Source organism: Nesoenas mayeri, assembly GCF_963082525.1.
Source record: "Nesoenas mayeri genome assembly, chromosome: 17".
Classification (NCBI taxonomy): Eukaryota; Metazoa; Chordata; class Aves; order Columbiformes; family Columbidae; genus Nesoenas; species Nesoenas mayeri.
The window spans coordinates 6965271-6987180 of record NC_137565.1 but is presented as its reverse complement, the minus strand read 5'-3'; the positions used below and the strand labels follow the sequence as shown (position 1 = coordinate 6987180).

The window sequence follows — 21910 nt, the reverse complement described above, 5'->3', positions numbered from 1 at the left end:
TGCTGGCGCATACTGTGTAGTAAATGTGCTTTCTTGATGTCTCTTTATCTTCCGGACAAAACTGCACTGTCAGCATCTATTCTTTATTGTTCTTCTTACTGATAACTGTTTTTCATTCCTCCAATAGAATTAAAACATACACCTTGGCCAACGGCCCTGTGGTCTTGAACTTTGGAGCAATAATGCTTGTAAAAAGAACGCTCATCTCCTTCAATTTCAGAAAAACGTAACTATGGAAATAAGGTGTAGTTCTCCTGACTGCCTCCCCCGCCCCCCCCATCTTTTCCTGCATTGGAGATGACCTTTGAAAAGGAGCATCTCCTTCCATTTGTCTTGCTTCAGTGATTTACAACAAACCTTTGAACAGTGCGAACCTTGTGTATTTCTGGACACATGTTTCTGTAAAGGCCATTCCCAGCCAGACACAGGGCAACCGCAACCAGCCGTCCCGACCCAGCTGGACAAAATATGAAATGCATTGGCACAAATGTTTCTTTCTCCGTTCTCTTCACCTTTGCTGCTCTTTGTAACGCAGGTGAGTGACTTTTAGCTGATGTGCTCCTGTTTCAGAGAACATCTGGAAAACTTCAGTAACGTACCTCATCTTGGTTTTTTCTTCCTTTAACAAGGAGCTGAAGACTCCTGCGCACACCGGTGTGGGGAGCTGCTCGGTACCTGCTCCTGCCAGCCGACGTGCCAGTCCTTGGGGCTTTGCTGTCCTGATTATAAAGAATTTTGTCTTCAAATTTCTCCATACTCAGGATCTCTGATGGGAGGCAAAGACTTCTTGATTGAAAATACAGCTCTTAATGCCTCTTCTGTGCTAACGTGCAGGTAGGCCGTGATTTTATGTTCCTCTGCCAAAAGGGGGTGAACTTTCCTAATCTCGCTTTCTGACAACAGGTAATTACCACAAAACGACTTGTGTGTATAGCAGTGAAAACTTACTTTGTGAAGTTGCCAGAATCCTGAAACACACAGAGGTTCTGCTACCCCTCACCCTCAAGGGTACATGTTGCCTGTACTTCTACAGAGGATCATTTAATTTGGGTCATAGAATCATTGTTCAATACAATCATTACTCTGCTAGTACTTCCCTTAACATATCAAAACAGTGACTTTTCCAGAAGAGCTTGCTTTCGGCCTTCTTTGTTATCAATATTTTTTTGGCATCTCCATTTTGTCAAAAAGTATTCATTTCTGAATCTGAGTGAGAAAGCAATGAGAATGAAATGTAAGTAGGATACCTAATCTCTTTCCTGTAAGACAAGCCTCCGGATCCTAAGTGTGTCAGCCTGTGTCACACTTGGATACATGTGTCACACGTAGGGTGCGCTGAATTTTACTGAGCCCGATGTCCTGACAGTCTTCCCACAGAGGTTGAGTGAGATTTTGGAGTCCTTCCTATCTGGAGAGCAGCACCCGAAAGGTTTTTAGTTCTTCATCGGGAAAACCTTTGACCTGAGCATTCATTCTGTAGAACACAAGTGTGTGCTTTGCATTACCCACACAGTTGAATTATCATGGCCAATACAAACCCCAGTGCAGACAAAGGCACCACTTCCTGCCCCCACTCCTACCGTACTCGGAGTAGCTGTGCGGTCACCAAACATCAGTCCTGGAGAGTCACGGGTGGGATTATATTTTTGCACACTGGGCAAAAGCAGATGGTTAAATAGCAAGCAGAGAGTTCTGAGTTAATCTTTGCAACCGAAATTCTAGAACAGCATGAAATTACTTTTGTTGCATTCGCAGGACTTACCAGCAAAAAGCCCTCACAAACCCAGAAATTCGCAGTGCCGTTGTATCGTGGTCAATGTTAACTGCCCTGTGATTCTATCAATCCTAAAACATCACCTTTGTCTTCCTGCTGTGCTTATGTTATTTGTTGCTAATTTATCATGCCCTCCTCCCCCAGTAATTAAATTGTAAATCTAAGGCTTACAGATTGCTGTGTATTTGTGCAGTGCATAGCAGAATCCACGCTGCTGTAGTAAGCACAAAGTACTTTCCAGTTTGTATTCACTGCTACAAGCAAAAGAGCCATGGGGCTTGGAATGATCTACACATGACATAAGGTTGCTTAATGAAACACAACTGAGACATTCAGAATTTTCCTTGTCTCAGCAGTGACACTGAAAAGTGTTTTCAACATCAACAGGTTCAAGCAGCAAATCCAAACCATTGGCTATGTTGCTACGGATGGACAAGCCCACTGCATCTCCCCATTGCTGTATGAGACTGGTTTCATCCCTTTTGAAGTTTCTATAGATGGTGGTCTGACGTTTCCATACTCTGGAACTTGGTTATCAGGTTACTTACTTAAATCTACAGTGTTATTTCTGTATTCTTGCTCCATGGATGCAAGATTATATAAGCCTTTCTGTTTTTATCACTTTTCTTCTTCATTAACATGCTGTTTGACCTCAGAAAAGTCATTCTTGCCGCGCTCATGTTCATTCATATTTTGAGAGATGAACCTTCACAACAATTAAGTTCTGCTGCTGGACAGCAGCAGCATTAACTCCTAAAAAGTCCAGCTTAAAAATGAAGTTGACCAAAATAGTTCATTTTTTGTAGCTACTTCTATTGGAAAATAACTGCATTGTGGTGGTGTAATCTAAGCACTATGGACATTAGTAAGGGTTGGATTCTCATAGCTTCAGCTTACTCTTTTTATATCATGCATCCTTTTAGAAACATACACAGGGGAAATACTGCTAAATCTTAATACAGTGGCACCTTTTCAGAGCTGTGCAAAGCGGAAATGTCATTAATCCTTTTTTTCTGTTCTGTAATGCAGTACATCACAGCAAAGTTTCAGATAGAGAAAAATGCACGTTGGTCAATGAGACAAAATGGCAATACTATGGCACCCCCAACACGGATGGAAACTTAACCCTTACCTGGACATACCAGGCACTTGCAGCAACCCACATCAACATAGAAGTTTGGGGATACCAGGAAACAGGTAAAGTGACACTTTTTGTACCTGCGCACAAGCAGCCACCACATGTGTAACTTACGTGGAGAGCTCTGCAAGTATAGACAACTCTTTACAATAGTGTCAGCTTTTCCTCTTCATTTACGTATGGCTGGAGACATCTAATTTCAATCTTGCCGTAACTGTTCTTTTCCAGCATCTGAAACGATTTTCTTCCTCTGTGTGACAGGTGACAGTTACTCAGAAAACTGGTTGGCTGAGTGGAAATATCTTTATACTTTGGCAAGAGAAATCCCCAACACTGGGATGTTTTCTTTCATTCCGGTACCTGCTACAGGAAACTACAGTACATGGGACGTTGGGATTTTGAGAATTATACCCAGCAGCTATTCTGATGGGCAGAGGCAAGTACGCCACAACGTTCATTTATCTCAGATACCGTATTATTGCTTCCTGTGTTAAAGCTGCTGTCTACTTTGACATTTAAAACTGGGACTCAGGCTTCGTTTAACATGAAAAAATGGGGAGATAATTGGCAAGGTAAAAGTGAGGAAAAACTCATGGGTTGAGATAAAGACAGTTTACAAAGTAAAGAGGGACATGGGCCCAGCCAAACCCAGTGCCCTCGGCAAACCAGAATCTGCTGATTTATTTTATTGTCACAACTGTGGAGGAGGCACTAATAGTGGAATTTCTATTTTTTGGCTCTTTATTTTTTTTCCAGCAACATTCCATCGATCTGGAGTTCAGTGCATGCACTGGCCTGGCACCTCGGAGAAGACTTCCGAAGTGACCCGAATGCATGGGCAACGGCGAAATGTATAGAATGGGACAGAAACGAGGAGAAGCTTCCAAACTTCCTGGAAGAAATTATAGATTGCCCTTGCACCTTGGCACAGGCAAGGGCTGACACTGGCAGGTTCCATGTAAGTTATTAATTGACCCTCTCTAGCTTACTATGGTTCCAAGTAGAAGGGAATCCCATACTCTCCACACAGCCCTGTTGCCTCTCTAAAGGTCATTACAAGGAAATTAAATTGTATTTAAATTTGCACAAGTAGCATGTCAAAAGGCAGAGGCAGCTTATCCAGGTAGTCTGAATTCAAAAAGTGCCTGTAGGACAGCAGATGAAAATCACCTTCAAACAGGGAATTCAGACAATAGTTCCAGTGGCAGACAGAAAACACTCAGGGAGGAGCTGGGAACAGGGATGAATTCTTTGAGATATGTTACTTCCTGTAATTTTGTTACTATTCTTTCCTGGTTATGAACCTCCAACATGATGTGTATTTTAAATGATGCAGTTAAAAGCACGTGGAGAAAAAAACATTAGATCTACTACACTGCCTGTCTAAGAACACAGGAGAAAAGTTAAGTTTAGTGTGGCGTGACCTGTGTTTGTTGTGCACTTAGAGCTGAATTCTCAATCTGCATCTGTTCTTCAAGGGCTATTGTAACAGACTGCAAAACGCCCAGGTTAGACTAACACATTCCTCCAATCATTTCAGTATTAAATTCACTGTTTCCCGTCATTCTGTCCTACTCAACACACAGCTGCAACCAGTTCATTCAGACTTTACACACATGTCAGAGGCAAAGGGTGGGGAGAGGACATAAAAAGAGGAAGGAGAATGGGGAAAGCACCCCATTAAGCCTGAGCATTGATCTTTTTCAGACAGATTATGGGTGTGACATTGAACAGGGGAGTGTGTGTACTTACCACCCTGGTGCTGTGCATTGTGTCAGAGGCATTCAAGCCAGGTAAAGAAAACTTTTTAAAACCACTTTTTTTTAATGACTTGTTGCACCTCAGAGATAGAAACTTCACCAAGGTCTCTGGACTCTCAACTATCAGGTTCATAGCAACCATTGTTTCCCTCTTGTTCACCTATTGGCCCTCATTGCTGATGAAGTTAAGGCCTTATATTTAATAAACAATTAATTGCACTGTGCTAAGCCTTAGGATACCTAAATAAGTGCTAATGTCTAAAAGATATTTGGTTAGGCCTAATTAAGCCTTTCCTATATTGGTCTGTTTAAGCTGAACAGGTTGTTCTTTTCACTCTTTCTATCAGAAACATTTTTAAAGAGTGCTGTGTTCATGCAGCTATAAGGCTTACAGAATGTTCTTACTGCCTTAGTTAAAAACCTCTCCCTCCCTATCCTTAATTGGTCTAATTTATAAGAACAGAGTGGGTTGAGGGAGATGGGGTCTAACTGGGAGGTATAATCTCTGGGCATCATATAAAGCTTGGATATCAAAACTTTTAGCTATATCCATAAAAAGGCAATAGATAAACTCTAAAAATGAATTGTCTTCAAAACCTGAATGATGACTTTATTCTTACTTCTTTTCTCAACCAGCCCCCAGTACGCAGCAGGACAGCAGTGTTGCTATGACTCCACGGGGACCCAAATCCTCACGTATGACTCCACAGGAGGCAGCACACCCGACCGAGGCCACGACTGGGGGTCACCACCTTTCCTCAAGCCTCCCCGGATTCCTGGCTATTCCCATTGGCTTTATGATGTTATCAGCTTCTATTACTGCTGCCTGTGGTCTGATAATTGTCAGTTCTATATGAAAAGGCGGCCCTCCAGTGACTGCAAGACGTATCGCCCACCTCGAGCTGGTAAGGGCTTCAGAATTCCATTCCGTAGGGTAGCTTTTTGGTACAGAATATTTATATATGCATGTATGTCAGCTGGCAATGGTGAGAGTACAATGTCCCATGGAAAATTTCCATTGAAGTTTTCAATTGATCTATCAGTGGTGAAACCTGGATGTGGTTTTTAATTGTGGTCTGGGCCAGTGATGGTAACCAGGGTGAGACACAGTCCAGCGATTGTCAGGCAAGTCCGTAGTGACAAGGCATGTTCAAGGACAAGCCAGGAAGTCAGTCACGGCTCTGTGTGCAGATCAGCAGGGTTCATGGCTGTGCTGGAGATGCAGACACCTGTGACATAGCTCAGGCAGGAACTGAAGGCTTGAGCCTGAGCTTAAGCAGAGTCTGTGGACAGAGGGTAGGTAGAGGGCTGGGTGGGACTGGTCAGTGCAGCTGAGGCTTATGAGCGTGCTCAGGGCCCTGGCAGTTCTGCTGGGGGGGAAAAAGGCTACAGCGTGCCCCTCTTAAGCAAAGACATGTTGATGAAGGACGTGAAGCACGTGGTCTTGCAAAAAGATTCCCAAATGTACTTATGCCATTAGATCCATCTCTCAAACATGACAAAAATTCATTATGCAGCTCTCACTAGACACTACAGATGCTCACCTTTCTCCTAGAAAGTAAATGCCAAACTGCCTGTGCTACCACACAGCCAGGAGAGTGTTCATTAACCTTGAGCGAGCCTAAACATCAGAGAAAGCTAACCCTCAAAATGCCACAGAACCCTCTGCAAAGATCTTAATGCCAGAAGTTTCTCGGAGCGTGCCAAAGATGGATGTGGTACAAAATGAACTGAAGCAAAAGAAGTCGCCTGCCCTGGTACTTACAGAACTCTCCTCAAACGTGGGACACTGTGCTTAAACACCTCATTTGCCCAACGTGGAGAAATTACTTGAACCTATCATGCAGGGGAGGCCTTCTTTACCGTGATTTTCTGTTGTGAGTGTTGGTTTCCTACGTGTGCTTTGGTCTGAAAATCCCAAGTGAATGCACTAGCTGCTGAGGAGAAAAAAATGGGCCTTCTTTGCCTTGGTCTAATGAACCTGATATATGGAGAGGACTCTTTCTCTAGAGAAAGACTGAAAGAGATAACGATCTTGAAATACCTGACAATTAAGCAGTTAAGCATGTACTTGCCACATAGATATACTTAGTCGTTGAGTCATACCTCAGATAAGATGACACAACTTATTTTACTGGAAGTGAGAGGGACCTCTGACACTTGTGTCACTTCCAGCTACATTGGGAAGCTCCCTCGTGAGGTACTTGTGGAATGCGATTGTGTCCAAATCTCCCCATACACTGCGAATCAGTCTTGTAGTCTGATAGTGGGGATTCTGGTAGGGGGTTTACCAGGTAAGCATTGCTGCCCATCACAGCCTTTTAAAGTGTGGCCCTAAATGTCGTCCGATGAATATGAGGGTAACTGGAATGACATTTCTCACTATTCCCACAGTGCTGTTCAAGGTGGTCATGGCTGTTATCATGTCATGTTTACCATGGGTTGGCCTTGCATTTTTTCCTTTGTTTAAATGCCATTCTTTGGATTACCACAATGAGATTTTTTTTTTCTCATGAATCTAAGAAGAGGAGTAATGGGTTGTGTTTTCGCTTGTTCTTATTTCTACTTCCGCTTTTAAAAACAGCATCTGCTTTTGGGGATCCGCACTTCTTCACATTTGATGGTCTGAACTTCACCTTCAAAGGCCAAGGAGAATACACGTTGGTGGAGTCTGATCTCACATCCCTGAGGGTGCAAGGGAGGACACAGCAGGTGCACTTTCCAAATGGTAAGTTGGTAAGTGAGGAAGCAGTGATGACAAATAATAGCTTCTGGAGTTGGTTGATTTACTCTTCGTAGCATAACACCTATGTTCTCTAGTCTTCTTTTTTGGCCACTTATGAAAGGTCAACATTTTGAAGCTAATCATAAGGCAGACTAAATGTTCAGGAAAAAAACAAAACAAAACAAAACCAAAACAAACTTCCTAATCAAAGATTATTTGATGGTTTTATTTGGTACGAGTAATGGAAGCATAAGGTTTTCTATTGTGTTTAAGAGCTCAAGAAAACAATTCTCCTTTCCTTCCATGCCCTTTCCCATCTATAAGGAAACATAAGGTCAGTTCTAGGAATCAGTTAACAGCTCCCAGCTGCTGCATTTTTACTGTGTTTGCGGTAAAAGTAGCACGAGTCACTGAGCAGTTAATTCTGAAGATCAGTTTCTTAATTTTTTGTTCACTCTGTTTCCTTTTTCTGTTGTGCCCTCCCTGAAATTGTCCTCGATTTTCCCAGGCCTTACTTACAGGACAGAATATGCAAGAAGATCAACCACTCTTCTTCAATGGCTCAGCCATTGCCATTGGGATGAAGAATTTAGAATTTAAAGACTTTTTTAGCATTAAACATTCTGCTTTCAATATATTGTACTTGTAGGAGACTTACACTGTGAGTTTTTACGTGACTTACATGCTTAACAATTCCCTCAAATTTAAAGAATAATATTTGCTTATTTTTAGGAAATATCTGTGGGTGGTTTTGCCTATATCATTATAAACTTCCATATTTACTTTAAATCATGTTGGGCATTTTGGGGGGTTGTTTTTTTATTTGAAGGAACTGGGGCTCAGGTGACAGGCTTGTCTGCAGTGGCCATGCAGGAGAGCGACTCTGATGTGGTTGAAGTGCGCTACTCGAAGGATTCGAATCTGGAGGTCCTGTTGAACCAGAAGGTTGTCAGCTTCTCTGAGCAAAGTTGGCTGGACCTGAAAGGTTAGTTAAACACGTTAGCCTTATAAGCTCTTGTATTCTGATGGGGTCCATGTATAGTTAGAAACACCTCTAGATGCATGCATTTCAACTCTCTTTTCAGTGTCCTTTTGTGAAACAGGCTGCAGGTCACTCCAAAAATTATGTAGGGAGTGAAAGAAAGGACAGGCAATGTCCTAGCTCATTAGAATTTATCTTATTACTGCATTACTTTCTTCAGTTCAGTTGCTGCCAGTTTGAGGCAAAATTAGTGGTAGTGCATGGTTGGCAAGGCCTTGGTGAAAGAAAAACAATTGAGAGCATGAGCATTGATGAGCATGACCTATCAGGAGCTCTTTTGATTGGTCAGATGTTGTTCCTCTATTGTTCTGCTGAAAAGACTGTGAATAGTTGACTTTTTTTCCTCCACGGGTGTGATCATTTTATTTGTTTGTATAATAATTTGGCAAACACTCTAAGCATTACTAGAATTTTAACAGTAAGCCTCCTATTCAGCAGAGGAAGCTTGCTGGGGCTAGCTTTAGTATTTCTCGAATGGCTGGAAAATACAATGAAGAGCAGAGGGAAGGCTACATTGACAAGGAGATGCAGAAGCAGAGAGATGCAGGAAGGGAAAAAAAAGAAGACAATCAAGAAGCAGCGGATACCTCTTACCCCTGAGAGCAGTGCTTCAGGTCACAGCCACTATCTGATTTAATCACTTAATATCTTAAAGCTCCTGCTCTGGGACACTGGCAGAAGGCAGAGGAACTTGTATCAACTATATACTACTCTGTAGAAGCCATCTTACCACCGTTGTAGGTATGAAGGTGTGGCCTCCCTTTAAATCCTTCTTAGAATGTAGCCCAGAGTGGAAGGGAGGAAAAGCTTTATGAAAAATGGTTAAAACTGATGACACAACAGTCTGTTCTCTATGAATTATTAGCTATTTTGTCCTCTTCTTCTCATTGTTACAGGTCTCTTTCTCCATTCTACAGCTGATCAGAACATCACAGTGATGTTCTCTTCTGGGTCTGGTGTGGAAATAAGGGGAAGTGGAGGATTTCTGGTTCTTACAGTTCTGCTCCCAGAGAAGTTTATGAACCACACACAGGGTCTCTTTGGGGTAATGAATGGCAATACAGAGGATGAGTATACCTTCAGGAATAAAACCACGCTGTCAGTTCATGCAAGTCCCCAGCAGTTGTTTGAGTTTGGAGCTAACTGTAAGTCATTTTTCTGATCTATTATTGCATTTTCTTTACTCATTGAAGACAGCTTGTGATTTACAGACCAGCAAATGAAGTCTGTGCTAAGCAACCTATACTGGGGGAAGAGAAGGGAGTAAGAGAAGTATAAGTATGCCCTCCTCCAGCCAAGTGGGTAATGTACCTAGGCGAATGATTGCAGACAGAATCACAATGGAGCATCCTGCACTTTGGTCCGTAAAGAATCAGAGTTCATATTTCACAGCTTCCACTTCCCAGAATTCTGTCTGCTCTGGTCAGCTAAACACAGCATCACCAGACTAAAGTGTTACAGAAGTATAGCAATATCTAGGGTCAGCTATCTTTTTCCAGAATATTAGCAATGTTTCTATCAAGTACCATGCTGACAATTTTAAAAAATCATTTATTAAATCACAATTTAATAATAGTCCCTTTTAAAATGAGGGTTTGTGGGGGTGCGTGTAAAAGAATGGCTGCTTTCATTTAATGAAAGTGATTAGGCTGCTATATCTAGCCTGCAGCATTAGACTGGTCAGCATTCCTCCTGACATCAGGTTGGGAGATAGGCCAGAACATGATGCAAAATACCCTCTGGCTACCAGTCGATCTCTGTATGAAGCACAGCATAGCTGTACTCTACAATTCAGATCATACTGAAAAGCCTCACTGCTCCTACTTGAGGAAGCTTCTGATTTAGCAGAGTGAAAACAAAAAGCAGGACCATGGCAGATACGATAAATTTAGGGACACGCAGGATCAGGATTTGTGTTGCTTGTAATGCTTGGTCTGGTTAGCTCTGTCTGAGGTACTTCTTTATCACCATTTTGCCAGCAGGCATCTAAAACAATCTTTATGTAAAATAATAGCTACACAATTATTTGGATCTAATTTTAAGTAATTGATCAAACACCAGGTTAAGCAGACACTAACTTTAGTGCTAAGTTGAAATGCTCCATATGAAAAGAAAAATAATCTTGAGAGGAAGGAAGCTGTATGGCTTCACAGATTTCTTCCAGCTGTAGCTACATTTATGTAAATAAGCCCTTGGATTAGTAGCAGAAGGTGGTATAAGTCTGTAGGCAATGTTCCATATGAATCTCTCTTTCTTTCTCTGTTTCCCAAGGGGCTGTTGAAAATGGAACTTCCCTCTTTACTTATGACACAGAGTTCTTACTCAACAACTTCTTTTATGAGAAAAAGCACAATGCTTCCTTTCTGCCCGTGTTCTTTCCTGATGAAGACCCTGCTGATCCCTTGGTGAAAGAGATGTACTCGCTCTGTGACTCTGACCCATTCTGCAGATTCGATGTCCTGACAACAAGAAGCCTTCAAGTGGGAAGTTCCACAAAACTATCTCATCAGAATCACAAGCTGCTGGTAGAAAATCTACAGCCAGGTGATGCAACATTCCACAAAGCGTCCATCACTACAGCTCTTTCTGCAGGGTATCTATGTAGTTAACACTGTTCAAGGGGGCTTTGCTCAGCTGTAGGTTCACGGACCTGTAAACATGGCTGTTGGGAGGAACTGTCCTTGTACCAAGAAGACTCTGCACTGGTAGGATACTTAGAGAAACACAAAATAAATTTCTTTCAGTTGGCCTACAAATCTTTGTCTTTCCATAAGTTGCCACTAAAGTGCCATTTGAATCATTGTGATGGAGACTTGCTAGTCCAAATCAAAAATACTTTAACTAGATGTGTTTCTTTTACTAGTGATCTCCTGTGGCTGGCTGGATCACCCAGTCAATGGAAGAAAGAATGGAACTGCCTACCTGCTGGGCTCAACCATCAGTTTCATCTGCGATGAGGGCTACGAACTCACTGGGTCAAAGGAAAGAATTTGCCAAGTGACAGGGGCCTGGTCTGGAGACACACCCAGTTGCATCCCGGGAACAGGTCTGTTTCCTTTTAAATGTTACAAATTGACATTAAAAATCATTTAATGAACAAGGCAATCTCAGTATACAATGACAGCGCTTAACAAAAGTAGCTTCTCTTACTTGGGAAGACATTGGACATGAGATTGCTGGGTTTCTAGGAAGACTAATATTCAAATCTAAATAACAGGTGGTTTATGGTGTTTGGTTTTGTTTTTATTTATTTCATATATCTACCCTTTCTGAGTGTTTTGGGCTACATGCTTCCCTTTCTCTAGGTTTGGCTGAAAAGAATTGGTAGGCATGCTTCTTGAGTGGACAATGAAAAATAAATTTCAAACTCAATCTTATAAAAACTGGAAAGCATAATACTTAGCTAAGAACGATTCATAACAAAATGTAAAAGGCTACAAAAGAATCCTTATTTGCAACATTATTTTAATGTAATTTTCTTATATAAATGTAATGTTCTTTCAGCAGCTTTATAAATATATATTCTATGCATATACATAGAGAACTGGAGATTCTTGAAATCCTTTAGTATCCGAATAATTTGAGCTATTTTTCAAGTATAAATAATGACACAACCCCCAGCCATTTACTGTCACCCTTCATTCTGTCATCACTAATACAGTTTTAACTGTCATTGCAAGTAACTGGGGCAAACGTATACCCAGTCTGAGCCATCTGAGGGGTGGGTTATGAAGTCACATTATAAAATCAGTGCCTGAAGAGAAACTTTGCAGAAAAATACCTGAGGCCCCTGCAGACACCTGGCTGAACACGAACCAGCAGTGTGTCCATGCAGCAAACAGGGTTCCTGGTGTCCCAGCCTGCATGAGGCAAAGTATTGCCAGCAGACTGAGGGACGTGATCCTTCCCCCCACTCAGCACTGGTGAGGCCACAACTGCGATAGTGTGTCCAGCGCTGCATTCCTCAGCACGAGAGAGACACGGACATGCTGGAGAGAGTCCAACAAAGGGCCATGAAGCTGATTAGGGGTCTGGTGCATCTCTGCTATGAGAAAAGGCTGAGAGAACTGGGAGCTGCTCATCCCAGAGAAGAGAAGGCTGAGGGGTGGCGGGACCTTGTGTACAAATACCTGAAGGGAGGGTGCAAAGAGGACAAAGCTCCACTCTTTTCAGTGGTGTCCAAGCACAAGAACAGAAGTGATGGGCACGAACTGAAACACAGGAGGTCTCCTGTGATAGGATGAGAGGAAATGGCCACAAGTTGCGCCAAGGGAGGTTTAGGTTGGATATTAGGACAAACTTATTCATGGAAATGGTTGTCAGTCATTGGAACAGGCTGCCCAGAGAAGTGGTTGAGTCACCATCCCTGGAGGGGTTGTAAAGAAGCATAGATGAGGTTCTTAGTGCCAGTGTTAGGTCAATGGTTGGACTTGATGATCTTGAGGATCAGTTCCAACCAAAATGATTCTATGATTCTGTGACTCTTCTGAACATCAGGAAACACTTTTTCACTGTGAGTGTGGTTGAGTGCTGGCACAGATTGTCCAGAGAGGCTGTAGAGTTTCTCTTCCTGAAGATATTCAAAAGCTGTCAAGATGCTGTCCTGGGCAACTGACTCTGGGTGGCCCTGCTTGAACAGGGGACTCGGGCAAGATGACCTCCAGATATCCCTTTGATAAGAGGAACAAAATAGGAGCCTTTCCACCTCAACCATTCTGTAATTTTAGACCAGACACAGCTCATGCTTGTTGGAGACTTCCATGCTTTTGTTCTAAAGGATTATGTTATCTCCTAATGTATTATTCTAAACTAGTAAAATAATTCTGCGTGATGTAATAGTATTCAATATAAATAACAAATTTGTTACCCCTCTTGTGTCACTACTCTTAGATTATCAATGGGCCTGGGACTGTTTGATTTGTAGCAGTTAGGCTGTCTCTATGATTTACAAGAAATTGCCCAATATTTTCTAAGTTTCAGCTTCATTTGTACACCACCTCTTTCACTCCAAATGTCCTCAAGATGGCAATGTTTCAAAGCACCAGGGTGATGCAAGGGCACATGGTGTGTTGAAGCACTTCTAGTGCTGAGTTAATTGTTCCCGAAAGTGCCCTTCAAATCATTCATATCAACAGATTCTCCATTCTGAGCATCTTCCAAAGAAATGTGGAAAGTGCACAACACATCAGCAATGAATTCTTGGCCAACAGACAGGTTTTATCGGCCTTTGCAGGCCCACACCAATTGCTTGTTCATTTCCAACGCAGTTCTGCATGTTTAGTAGTATTTAGGAGATGAACTGCAGTGAGTTTGGGCAGCAGACTGTGGACTTTAAGATAAAGAGTAGTTGTTGAACATTTGCACATACAAAAGAGGGAGTATTGCTGAATTTTAAGTAGATGAGTGAATGTTCATGGAAGTTTTCTTGGACCAGCCATTGTTAATAATCAATATACATCTGATTGTGTTCACAGGGGCCAGTCTCAGTAGTGATGCTATTTTGGAAAGACTGAAACTAGCGGTATTTCAAAACATTTCTGTTTAATATGATAGACCAGAGCATATGGAGTACTTTAGTTAACTGTTGAAAATATGAGAGATTCAGAAGTTTAGCAGATAATTTAGCATGCTTCATAGTTCACAGTAATAATAGATCATCTCTCAAAGTCTGGGAAGAATGAGATCTTTGCAAAGTAAGGCCAGATCTTAAAAAGTCAGTGGCAAAACATTTTGCCAAGCTGAAAGCTAAGAACATTTTTCCATTGCTGCCATCAACCACATACATACTGGACAGGAGCCAGTCAGTCTCAATAAGCAAACTGGATGCTGACATTTACACTAGAGAAAGGGGGGCAAAAAGCCAGCCCTGAGAGAGCCAAGGGAAGGAGCTGGAAGATAGGCAGAGATTAACTGTGTTTGGAATGACAGAGTTATGCCGCAGCTTCACGCACAAGCAAACAAAACCCGCAATGCTTTCCAGCACGTGGTTTCCTGAAAGATGACAAACAGCAACAGGGTGTGAAAGAATCGTATTGATCTGATTGTAACAAAGACCTTCCTTACTATTTGATATTTGGGGTTGTAGTTCATTTGTAATGTGAGCCAAAAATGATGGTTTTCGTCAGCCTCAGGAAATGGGAGTGTGGCAGTGCTGCCCGTAGCAGCAGGATCCTGACAATACTGACAACTGATTGAGACTATAAAATACAAATTGCCTACTAGTTCTTCATTCTTTTTGTTTTTACTGCTGTGCCCTAATGATGGCATTCATATCTAGCTTTGTTCCTCCTTCTGCATCATCAGATATGCTGAGGCGTATCAGCCTCTGTCTGAGATACAGCTGAAATCCAGTGCCAGTTTTCCTTGTGTTGATTCTAAATTCAGCATAAGTACAGAAAAAGTCTTCGTGTTGTCGACATTTGTTGTTACTGAGATTGGTTTTCTTCACTGTTTTCCTCTTTGCACAGCAGAATGCTGCTGTTTCACCAACACCCGTTTGATCGAGCCCTGTGACGGGGGGCCTTCGCGGTGCCAGGAAAATGCTGACAAAATTAATGGACAGCACTTCCAAATTTCTGGGCGCCTGAATGGGTGACCACTGACCTAGCCACTGTGATTTGTGGTCACATTTTTACTTCCAGCAGGAACTGTTAAAAAACACTTTTTCAAATAATTTATTTCATGCTGGTCAAGGACACGGGGCTCAGCCCTCTGGTACTGCCAGCTTCCACGAGCTCTCCGTCACCGCGCTGTGCCCATTACACTGCTGCAGCTTTGTGGCACATCAAATTCAAGCCCTGTATTGCAGATCACGAAGAGTTTTTAGTTGCTGTATGCTTCTGTTTTTCAAAAGCTAGAACAACTAAAATAAAGGTGTTAGATCTATGAAAACTGGATAGGAAGAGAGACAAAACCAGGAAAATTGAAGACGAGTTATTCTGCAAAATCCATTTCTGTATTTGAAGTTTCAAAGGCAAATTATGCTGTTGGGCCTACATATTGTTGCTTTTGAGTTTTCCTTCCTTGAATTAAAGTTAAGTACCATCTGGTTTTGTCTGTCCTTTTTGCTTGTTTGTTTCTGTTTTTAACCCCTCCTCTTCCCACTTTCAGGTTTCATTTTCCAGGCTCAGGCTCTGTGTAAATTTCCTTTTGAAAAGTTGTCAGAAATCTCCTTAGTCTTCTGCACTTTTTTTCAGATGCAAACAAACACTAGGTCTTCTTACTATGGAATTGCTGTCTGTCTATCGTTCCCAGGAGACTGACTGCAAAACATATTAAAATCAAGAAATATAACCTGAGATTATAAATTACATACAAAGATTTCACAGTAAAGGCAACTCATCCCTGGACCAAACCACTGAGGCCAGGGTATCTGCCCGTAAGGTGTATGTAAGCCAAATAGAAGTAGCAGAAGTCACTGGATGAAGGACCAATGTCTGTGAAGCAGTTTGTGAATCCCAGTTCTTTCCTTAAGCTTCAGTATAAACCAGATTGGAAACTAGATTATCTATCGTAGGATCATGGACGTACCTGTTACATTGCTCTGCCATCACTGTGTGCTGGGCTGTAGTTTGGGCAGGTCTTCCTGCAGGCGTGACAAGGTGACGGAAGGAAGGGCTGGCAGAAATCCAGCCCAAATACACTACAGCTCAGATGCACCACTGCTCACATATGTCTAGATAAGCTGTGTGCTCCATGACACATGCATGTAGTAGTATCATTAGGTGCAGGAAAAAGATATAGCATTGAATCTACATTGACCTTAGGACACCTCAGTGTCTCAGAGCCAAGGAACTGCACTTGTTTGACTTGCTTGACAGTGAACCTGGGACAAAGTTGATCACACTGGGACTTGAGTTTTTCAGCAGTGGTACTCCAACAGGTGTTTTCCTTAAAGGATACAAAATTCAAGCAGCATTGTTTCTCCCTGACAGTTCACTCCACATGCTGCATCTCCTAAAATTTTACTAATCCTCTTGTGTCATGAAAAATTCATTTGCATGATATCTTTAGCTTCCGTTGCTCAGCACAGCCACACAGCGTCCTGCTAGAACTGCCCTACATCAGCAGGAAAGTGACAGAACTGGTAACCTGCAACTCTTTAGTAGAATAAGAAAACAAGAGGAGATTTGTTAATCAAAATTTGTTTAGCGTCTGGTTTCTTTCTATCTTTCATGTGTCCTTATTATGCAATCACAGAATTAAACTGACAGTTTTAGTGTGTCTGTACTGTCTGATGCAGTTCATCATACCCACATCAGAACAGTGACTTTTGGGGTCTTCTACCTGGAGCATTAAGCAGCAGAGGCAATTGTGACATTTTCCTGCCAAAATAGGGACAATTTTTAAAGCAATCAAACTGTATGGAAAAAGGATCGAAAACTTGTAAGTTGTTGGGATTGACAGTTCTACATAAATATTGTACATTCATGATGTTGACTACGTATTAACCACTAGCCATGCTCTCTTTGTGTTACAACAGCTTTTGCTGCCACCTGCCCCGTCACATGTAGGAACTATGTGACCTCCTACTCTTTGCCAGTTTGTTCCACAAACACAAATAACAGTAAAAATTATCATATGTGACTATATTCAAACAGATATGAAGAAATGTATCAATGTCTTCCTGTTTTGTTGTGGCTGGTCTCTGTCTTGCAGATATCAAACAAGTAATTATTCTTGGCTGTATATTTGGAATAGTCGGTCTTGCAGTCCTGGCACGTCTAGCTTTCTTATGCAGGAAGGAGAGGTAAGACTCAATTGAACTGAAAACATGAATGAACTTGCTAAAGAAATAGCAAGTTTTTTACCTTTTGAATATTTTTTCTCAATGACAAAGAAATCAAACATGGTATTTTCCTGCTGCTTTTATGTAAAACATCAAATCTGAATAGTCTTTGTGTCCTGCTGGGAGACTGTGAAGCAAAGTTGGAATTGTATTATCAGGACAGGTAAATGTGATTGATTGAGAAGGAACAGACTTTTTGGTCAAAATAATTTATTTGTTGCGTGCTAAGGCTACCTGATTAAAAGTGTTCTGTTTCAGAACAGGTGTGCTCGTGATACCAATAGGTAAATTTGATGTATTGTCTAAGGAGTGCATTGTGTGATACTGGAACTTTCCATGTGTCTTTGAACTTATTCTCACTTTTAGATATGCATGAATTTGCCTAGGGAATGCTTATATGTCTCTTGTGTCAAAGAGGTGAATAGAACTTGAAGATACATCAGTTTGCTGATCGTCATGAGGGTTGCTAGGTAGTTGCAAATGTATCAATATTTGGTGATATGTTTCTCTTAGCGAAAAAAAAGCCAATGTAAGGTCCAGAATTTACCAGTGAATCCCATGTTTCCTGCTTACACTTTTTTCCTCCGTCTTTTTGTACTCGAAACCCAACCTGCTTTCCAGACCCTTCATTATCAGTGATTTCAAATAAGTGACATTTACCCAGTTTCTTCTTTTGCTCTTATAACTTAGACCATTGTAGTAGAAAACAGAAATTGATTGTTGCACAGAGATAACAGCAAACTTTTAGTATTCTCTAATTTCATCACAGGTTGCTCAAATAGAAGGATTGCTACATATTTAGTGCTAGAGGTAGGTTAGGTTATGGTTGGACTCGATGATGCTGAGAGTCTGTTCCAACCGAAATGATTCCATGATTCTATGTCCTTGAGTCACTACTTTTGGTAATTTAAATATTTTGAATCTTCAGTAGTGTATGACAGGGAAAGGATATTGTTCCTTGGGGGAGGTATGTGCTGGAATTACACAGAATTAGTACTTTAAAAATTGGTGCAACATCACTATTCCACCTAACGCAATATTCTTCTCACCTTGATCTAAGCAGTGTCATTATGGTAATGACTTTTAACAGTCATCTCTAGCCTTTTTAAAACAAAACTTCTCCTTTGTTTTTATTTCCAAAGACACAAAGGCAACCAGAAACTTGTTTCAGAAGTTCCAGTTGTATCTGAAAAAGAACAATGAAATTCCAGAAGAGTTTTTAACGAAATACAGAAGCAGCATAGCATAGGATTAAATCATCCACAGCAACGAAGACAGACTTTCCACAAACAATGGTTGTATATAGTATGCTGTCATTTGATTTCTGCTTTCAATATAATGAGTATTGAATTGTATGGGAAACGCTAACCAGCTCGCTGGGATTATACCATGGCAGGCTCAGCCTGCTGTCTGTCGTGAGCAAAGGAAAATGCTTCTGAAAGGATCAGTCTCAAAGTTACAGGCATTATTTTCTTCTAACAGTCACATTTCTACCGACAGAAGCAGAGTTCTGACAAAATCAAGAGAGTTAATGATTTCCGTGCACTTTTCTTCTTTCACTTGAAAGCTGGTAAAATAAAAAGATTCCTAATCTACCATACTGGTCATTATTGAAGAAGCATTTGCCTTCTCTGAGGCCATGTAAGGCTGATCTAGATAGACGTGAAAGTGGCCTTGTGGTCAGATGGACTACTGACCAGTCGGGTTGAATTTGCATATTGCTAGGGTTTTTTTAGTAGCGAAGGAGAGATAATGAAGGTATTTAAATGTTGCATTCTTGCATCTTGGCAAGTCTCTGAATACCCACTCAAAGTGGCATTGTGGTTTAATTTCTGCCTTAATTTTGAAAGGGTACAATTGCAGGGGGGGAAGTGGAAGTACTCAGAAAATCAAGCCTTTCATTAACTTATAATGATTTTTCAAAAATCTATCTTTATTCAACTGTCCAATTAGAATCCATCTTCAAAACAAAAAAATCTGTTACCTGCACTGGAAATGTTTTGCAGAACGTGCAATATTTCTGTAATGTACATACTGTTTCTATGTTAATATATATCTGTATCACAGTGTGTTTCACTATCTTCATTAAAAAGTGATTTCTGAACTACTACCTTGTACGGAATCCTTTTGCCTACATTCCAAAACTTGCTTTTGCCTACATCCCAAAAGACTTGTGAAGTCAGTTCTGTATTGCGCAACTCTTTTTGATAGTGAAAGAATTACTAACTTCTGCAGGTTATTTGGTCTTGTTTTCCAAGGTCTTTAATTCATAAACCAGCAGAAAATCATGGTGCTTTCAAAAAGCAAGGACAAAGTATGTAAGAAATTTACAGGAAAACTAAACAAGTGAAACAGTACAGATTTTACATTATAATGGGAACGAGACAAATGGAAAGAAATGCCTCAGACCATGTATTACGAAGTATAAAATTATTCATTACTTATAAGCTGCTGCTGCTGTTGCCGTTGTTGTTTGTAAACAGAGACCCCAGACCACAAGCAGAAGAGTACAAAATGAGGAGTGATCTTGAATACAGTAGGTTGAAACAAGCAATTCTGTACAACAGAAAGAAAAAAGTCTTGTAAAAAAGAACTTTGAAAGAAGACTGGGGAAGGATCATTGGCAACAAACTGGCTGTCAATTGCCAGTGTGCTACAGTTTAATTTAAAAAATGATGTAGACACGTGTATCAACTGTGAGTGCACCTGATTAGTGGAGAAAGTGAGCAGCAGAATGAACGAAGGTGATTTTGCCTGGGAGTGCTGGAAAACTGAACTGGCCTTTTAAAGATACATAAAGTTGATTTTGTGAATTTCATTATCAATACAGTGTTAAAAATGTGTAAGCTTTCTCTTTTCCAGCGTCCTTCAGGAACAGAATGCCAGATAAAATGGAATGGAAATTGGGTGAATGGGTGACACAGGGAGGTCCCAGTCCTTGGGGAGGACAATGTCGCATGTGCTGTTAGACAGCATGGACAAGGAAGGGCTGCATGAACAATGACTTGTAAAGGAATGACAGCAGCACTTGATGTCAGTAGCTCAGGCTGGGAAGGGAGTATATGGAATTAATTAGAATTCTGGTCCTCCTGAAAAAAAAAAGTATGTTAAATTGAGTCGATTTCTATGAATCACAATTTTTGGCTTAGCCCATCATAAACAAAGCAGTAGTAAAAACAAATACCCACCACAAGCATTTCCTTCTGGTTGTTCTTGGTAACTCTCCCATCACAGCGATCTCTAATTCCTTATTTATATACACACAAGCATGCACATGTGTGCACACAGACACACACACACACGTATATTAACTGGCAACAAAATCATGTGCACTCTTGTGCAACCAAAATTCAGGATCAGGAACTTCAGCAGAATATTTGTAACAAATAACTGAACATACTTATATATTGTATCTGTTAGGAGGAATGAAATAGTTCTGCATTTACCATCCTAAAGTAAAGCATAACACCAAACTAAGAGAACACTGCTATTGTTTTTCAGCTTAAAAATTCTCCATTCACTAGGAATTCAGCTCAAATAAGAATCTGGCACATTATTATGCTGTGATATTAAAATACACATGTAAAGCCATGCTACTATGTAATCCTTTTTCTGCTTGTCATATATATCACAAAGGTCAAAAGAAATTTAAGCAGGGCCCTCACATCAAAATCAGCCTCACAGCTTTTCATGATGGGAGGTTTCTGCACGCTGAAGGTGAGATGTACCACACTGCATATGGATACAACAGCCAAGTACAAACTCTACTGTGTTCCTTCCTCTTTCATAGTAGCAAAATTGCTCTCTCCCTTTTAGATGTTTGAAGGTGTCACCCCATTACAGAGCAGTGGTGTAAAGGTGCTACAAGGACAAGAACGTTTCTCCTCCTGCTGTTCCTGGCAAAGCAAGTGTAACTTTCTGTGATTTTGCTGATGTGTTTTGGTTTGTTTTATTTCCCCTGTTGGTTGTTTTTTTAGCAAAGCAGCACTGCCATTGCTAAAACGTCTCACAGGTCACCACTTTGTAGAAGTTTAGACAATAGCTTTATAATGTACCCCCTTGAGGGTTTTTTTTCGGTCCTTTGCTGTCAGCAAGTAGATGAAAAAAAAAGCAGCTGTCTTTCTGCATTCACCATTCTCAGCAAGCAACGCTGCTTTTCCTTCCGGTTCCACGCTCTGTTTCTGTGTCTCTTTGCACGTTTGTGTTGCTCTGGGCACGCGCTCCTCTGTCCCGCGTGGGTGCCCGGCTGTGTGGGTGCGTGTGTCCATGTCCGCCCAGGAATGTCTCGTGTCTGTGTGTGCGTGGGCGCCCCTGTGTGTCCCTGCGTGCCCGAGCGCACCTGTGTGAGCCCCGCTGCCTGTGCCGGACCCCGCTCTGCGCGGCCTCCAGCTCCGCCCCGGCGGGACGCAGCCCGGGGCGGGGGTGCGCGCAGTCCGGCCGCAAAGCGGCTGTTCCTGCGGGGCACGGGGCGCACCGCCGCGGCTCCACCGGCCAGTCGTTGCTGTGGGGCGGACGATGCATTTCCACGGCTTTAGAATGACGTCCTAAATGGCGACGTGCGGCACTGGCACCTGGCCGCCCGCGTCGCCCAGCAAGGCGCTGCTCGCTCGCAGCCATCTGGCGCGCACCCGCGGCCCCACCGCGCCCGCGCAGAGCGGCCGTGCGCGGGCGGGAGCCGCACGG

At 41.8% G+C, this 21910-nt stretch overlaps 1 protein-coding gene across 1 annotated transcript; it reads left to right on the top strand.

Moving 5' to 3' along the window:
* Nucleotides 1–468: 468 nt before the first annotated feature.
* SUSD2 (sushi domain containing 2) lies at nt 469–18430 on the top strand (the record flags this gene model as incomplete). Its single annotated transcript, XM_080355305.1, has 15 exons — nt 469–535; nt 630–834; nt 2162–2313; nt 2804–2971; nt 3174–3348; nt 3669–3870; nt 4620–4705; nt 5309–5577; nt 7257–7400; nt 8227–8382; nt 9336–9584; nt 10711–10983; nt 11303–11485; nt 17098–17188; nt 18370–18430. 15 exons carry the CDS (start codon nt 469–471, stop codon nt 18428–18430), a joined length of 2481 nt encoding a protein of 826 aa, XP_080211431.1.
* Nucleotides 18431–21910: the final 3480 nt, after the last annotated feature.